This window comes from Ursus arctos, unplaced genomic scaffold, assembly GCF_023065955.2.
Source record: "Ursus arctos isolate Adak ecotype North America unplaced genomic scaffold, UrsArc2.0 scaffold_7, whole genome shotgun sequence".
In the NCBI taxonomy this organism is placed as follows: Eukaryota; Metazoa; Chordata; class Mammalia; order Carnivora; family Ursidae; genus Ursus; species Ursus arctos.
In genome coordinates this window covers 26,270,941-26,275,589 of record NW_026623089.1, presented here as the reverse complement: position 1 = coordinate 26,275,589, position 4,649 = coordinate 26,270,941, and the positions used below count along the sequence as shown (strand labels likewise).

At 59.5% G+C, this 4,649-nt stretch overlaps 1 protein-coding gene across 1 annotated transcript in view; it reads right to left on the bottom strand.

Annotated features, from left to right (window-relative positions):
- Positions 1 to 646: 646 nt before the first annotated feature.
- The window catches only part of FBXW4 (F-box and WD repeat domain containing 4), a 79,650-nt gene continuing 75,647 nt past the window's right edge, over positions 647 to 4,649 (bottom strand). The window contains exons 7-9 of the mRNA XM_026493931.4: positions 2,161 to 2,301; positions 1,621 to 1,762; positions 647 to 1,383 (exon numbers count right to left, since the gene is read on the bottom strand). Of these exons, the coding sequence (XP_026349716.2) occupies positions 1,264 to 1,383; positions 1,621 to 1,762; positions 2,161 to 2,301 (403 nt within the window). The 3' untranslated portion in view covers positions 647 to 1,263. The remainder of the gene's footprint in view (positions 1,384 to 1,620; positions 1,763 to 2,160; positions 2,302 to 4,649) is intronic.

Below are 4,649 nucleotides of genomic sequence, written 5' to 3'. Positions count from 1 at the left end.
TGTGGGGGGACTGCCCTCTTGTCCACCTCTCCATGCTCCTGTCTGTCACCAGGGAGGGTGCTGATGAGGACACTCCCTTCTATCCTCAGGGACCTTCAACATCAAGCCTTTCACATAAAGGGAAGCATGGGTCTCCGGTGGAGCAAAGCTGGGGGAGCCCAAGCCTAGTGCTGGGCGGGCATCTTCCCTGGCCTGTGTGCATAAATTCAGAGGGACACTAGGCTGGCAGAGACCCTGGGCTGTCTAAGCTTGCAGAGGGGCTCGGATGAGCTCTGTACGGTGAGGGGAGGTAAAGTAGTAAAGGAGTAGTTTTTGAAATACAGAAACCTTGGAAACAGCCCAGGATATTAAGACATTGTGGGTGTAAAGGCAGAAGGAGGGACGTATTGTTGCCAGGAGGGCGCGTGTGTTAGAGTGGGGTGAAGTGGAGGTATTGCAGATGGGGAGTAGCTTAGCTCCCCAACAGCACAGAGCCCTTCCATGGTCCCCTATCCCTACCCCACCACTGGGGCAGAAGGGGTGAGTGGTAATGAGAGGTTTGGTCTTTGGTCTTACTCTTTCCCCAACATGCCCATCCTCGAGTTTGAATATGTCGTTCCCCCTTTTAGGGCCTCCCAGGACTCCCTAGCCAGAGAGGAACCAGGTCTGTGAACAATCAAGCTTTATTTTTACAAAAATGAACATTGTAGCCTGTCTTAGCAGCTCGCCTGAGATTGGACTGGCTCAGGACTCACTCAAAACTGCTGGGTTCCCTTTGTCCTTCCTCAATTTCAAAGCCAGACCAGGCCACAGTGCCCCAGGAATGAGCCCCGAGAGCTTGGTCCAGGGTGGGGACTGACTGAGGAGGTAGGGGCCAGAGCAGAGGATTGGCAGCCTCACCCCTCCTTCCAAGGAAGGGGCATAAAGGGACCGACTGGGACAGCTGGCGCCCCTCACCTCACTCTAAGCTATCATGACTCTAAGAAGGGTCAAGGTGCAGGGCAGGCCTGTCCAGACCAGATCCTTGCTCTGGCCAACAGGGAAGCAAGGCCCGGCCAGGTTCAGCCGTTCTCTCAAAGCAGCAGATCCCTTCTCTCCAACTAGTTCCTGGGAGGTACCCCCAAATTCCCGGGAGTCAGCAGCCTTTACCTGATGGTGCCCAAGCACTGTGGTCACAGGTCTAGGAGCACAGGCACAGCGGGGGAGGAGGTATCCCTGCACCCTCCAGGCAGGAGAGGTCCCTGAGTAGCTGGCTTCCCTGGCCCACGGGCCGGGGTGGCCCTGTCATGGGCTCTGAAAGTCCAGGACGTGGAGGTTGTAGGACAGCGCCGCGTACAGGTGCTTGGTGGTGAAGCGCAGGCAGTACACGGGACTGCTGAGCGGGGTCGAGGTCAGCGGGAAGGCCTGCAACCAAGGGAGGGACGGGAGATGCTGGGCTCTCCTCCCTGGCAGGACAGGAGAAGCAAGGCCCGAGTGGGAGAGGGAGAGAGCCCTGACCTAAGGGTCCCAGGCCCAGTGCAGGGGGCCAGGTCCCATGCACACTCCCCCCTCCCCCACCTTCTCCAGGCACCCCCACTCCCAGATACAGCCCCTAAGGAAGGAGTCGTGGCATCTCGGAGGTGAGGTGTGCGGCGCGCTTACGTGTAGGCAGGCCCTTTGACGCCGGTCCCACAGCCGCACCACCCCATAGTAGGAGGAACCAGTAGCCAGCAGGTGGTTCCCGTCGGTCTGCAAGCAGTACAGGGTGCTGTCGTGGGGCTCCTCCCACTCCATGACACACTTCCTGTCCAGGAGACAGAAGCTGATCACTACACTTAAGGGGGGAGAGCTGCTTCTGTAAGGGGCTCTTTCTTGCCAGTGCCCGAACCCCAGGCCGGATGAGGCCTTCATTTGTGCTTCACACGGCTGGCTATGCGTCACAGGACTTAGGCAGCAGGGCAGAAAGGCAAAATGCTGAGGGACAGGACCCTGACGACTCCTGGGGCTCTTAATCAGCACCTGGTGGCTATGGTCTCCCAGGCTTTGGGACCAGGGCTGCCAAGCGGGGAGTCTCAGCTTGATCCGACCTTGCTGGCTGCCGCTCCTAGCCTCCACCTGGAGGGCCCGTGCCTTCTGGGGGTGCACCAGGAGGGACGGAGGGAGGGCCGGGACTGCTGCCCACCTCCTGCCTAGCACACTCACCGGACACTGGCTCGGAGGTCCCAGTAGCGAACGTAGGTGTCATAGCCACAGGACAAGAGTGTGGAAGGGGACTCATACATGACATCCAACACCCCAGCCCCTGGGGGGAAGTCACTTCCCAGGTGTGTCATTAGCTGCCCACTGGGGAGAGAACAGAGGATGAGAGGCTGTCCCATCTTGGCCCCCACACCAGCTTGTAGCCTAACGGCCTCAGTCCCTGGGGAAATGCAGCTCTCTCTCCTGAGTGAAAATCAGGCTTCCTTAGGAAGGGGCCAAGGGAAGAAATGGCCCAGGACGCCTACCCTGTCACCCCAGTCCCAGTGCCTGCCCCTCCCCCAGCTAAAGGCCTCTGTCAGCCCAGCAGCCCCAGCATCACACCTGCTCGCCGCCTGGCTGCTGTTCCTCTGTTCCTCGGGGAGGAAGAATGGGCCTTGCGGACGGGCCAGCCCCCTCCCGTGCGTGCGCACACACACTTGGTTACTTTATACTTCTTGATCCTGCGGGTCATGCCGTTCTGAGCTGCCTGAGCCCCATGCCTTAATTCCTGCCTGTAATCTGGGGCTCAAACCTCATTGGGATAAAGACCACACAAAGGGAGAAGGGGAGTCCCAGGAGATGTTAAAACAAGTAAACACCTTTGTGTCTGGGGAGAGAAATCGCTGAGAAAGCAGCTTAGCAGGCTGGTCCCTGGTGTTCTTGGCCCGGCTGGCCCCCAGCCCGGGGCTAGCACGCCTGTGTGATCACAGCCCCTGGCCTGCTGGGCTCCAGCGTGCTCCCCCACCCTCACCCCTCCCAGTGGCCGAGAGCAGATTACTGAGAAGAACAATTTCTTTGTGACTGTGTAATTCCCTCCGTGACCGCGGCAGTGGGCAGACCCCTCGCCCTGATGCCAGACCCCTAGCAACCACGTAGGGGGGCCTTCTGGCCCTAGCAACTACCCCTCAACATCAAGTGCACCCGCTAATCCCTGTGGCTAGGGAACGGGGAGAAGCAGGGAGTTTCTGCAGAATTACTGGGGGGGATGAAGAGGGGCACCCTCCAGACCTGATCCCACACTTTCACCCAAGAGATGCTGGGCTCTCCTCCCTAGCAGAACAAGAGAAGCAAGGCCATGAACACTTCCCAGGGACACCCAGGTAAGAGGCCGCGGTGACGGCGGCGGGAGGGAGGACTCCGTGATCTCACACGTAGTGCTCACCACAGGGCTGAGGCAGAGGCTGTGAGCCACAAGTGTGAAAGCAGACTGCAGCCCCAGGCCTTCCAGCTCGCACCAACTCTGACCCTCAACCTCCCTTCTCCCCAGTGTAGCCACCATCTTCCCCAGAAGCTGAAGGAACAGAGGCAACGGCTTGGGGTTCCCTTCCACCTTTCCCCTTGAGCCCTGGGCAATGAGGTGACCCCCCACACACACACCAAGGGACACTGTTGCGGTCGGTGGGAGGTCAGGTCCTAAGTCAGCACCCCTGCCCCCAGCCTCCTTGAGGAGGTGTTCCTCTTTCTCTGAGGTAGAAGGTAAGCCTCTGTGGTGGGGGACCCTGAGGGATCAGGCAGAAGGCCACTACCCCCAGATCAGCATCTCCTAGTGATCGCTGACCTTGGCTCCTAGGAAGGGCCTGCCTTCGCAGAGGGGCCACCAGCCGTGACTGACCCATACCAGGCAGGCCAGAGTCCCCATAGGAGTCCGTCCCCTACCCCCACCTCTCTTTTATAGGTACTTCTGGACATTTGTGCACACCCGGTAGGGGCTGTTTGGCTCCAGTTCTCCCTCCTTCCAGATTTGGGGGCCCTGCCCCTTCCATTAGTGAGGCCTTCAGGAATGACTGAGGAGCTCTCCCCTTTAATCTGCAGAAGTAATTTCATGTTTGTTTGAAACAGAAGATGAAAGGCAGTGGGGGCTGGGGGCGTGAAGCCCAGCATGGCTCTACCTGCCTACCCCTGGTCCCAGGGTTTAGAGGGAAAGACAGCTGGGCACCCGTGGGCTGGACAGGGGCAGTGGTGTCAGGACTGGCAGCATCAGGGCCAATACCCAGACCAAGTTGCCACCCTGGGCCCCCGCCCAGTATCTAAGCCACCCCTGGAAAGGGTCATGCCAGCGTCTGCGATAAGAAACAGAACCCTGCCCACTGGGGGAAATCGGAGGGCCAGAGTGAGCACCAGCCCCCCGAGGCCAGCACAAGTCCCGGAGCCCCTTGTCCACTGGCCCAGCCTGGGCCAAGACAGAAGAGTTTCTTTCTGCTGCTGCCCGGTGCTCGGATTCTCTGAAACGGCCACACACACTTCAAATGGGCCAATAAAAAGATACAATTTCTTTTGCCTCTGGGCCTGGGACCCTCAAGACTGCTGTGCAGTGGCCGGGAGGTGAAGCCCAGAGCGTCTGTGGACACCCCGGCTCTGGGAAACGGCACGGCCCAGCCCTGCCACGGGAGCCCTGCTGGGGCTTTGATTTGGGAAAACAAACAGAGATGGCACCGTGGGCCCTTCATGGCCCC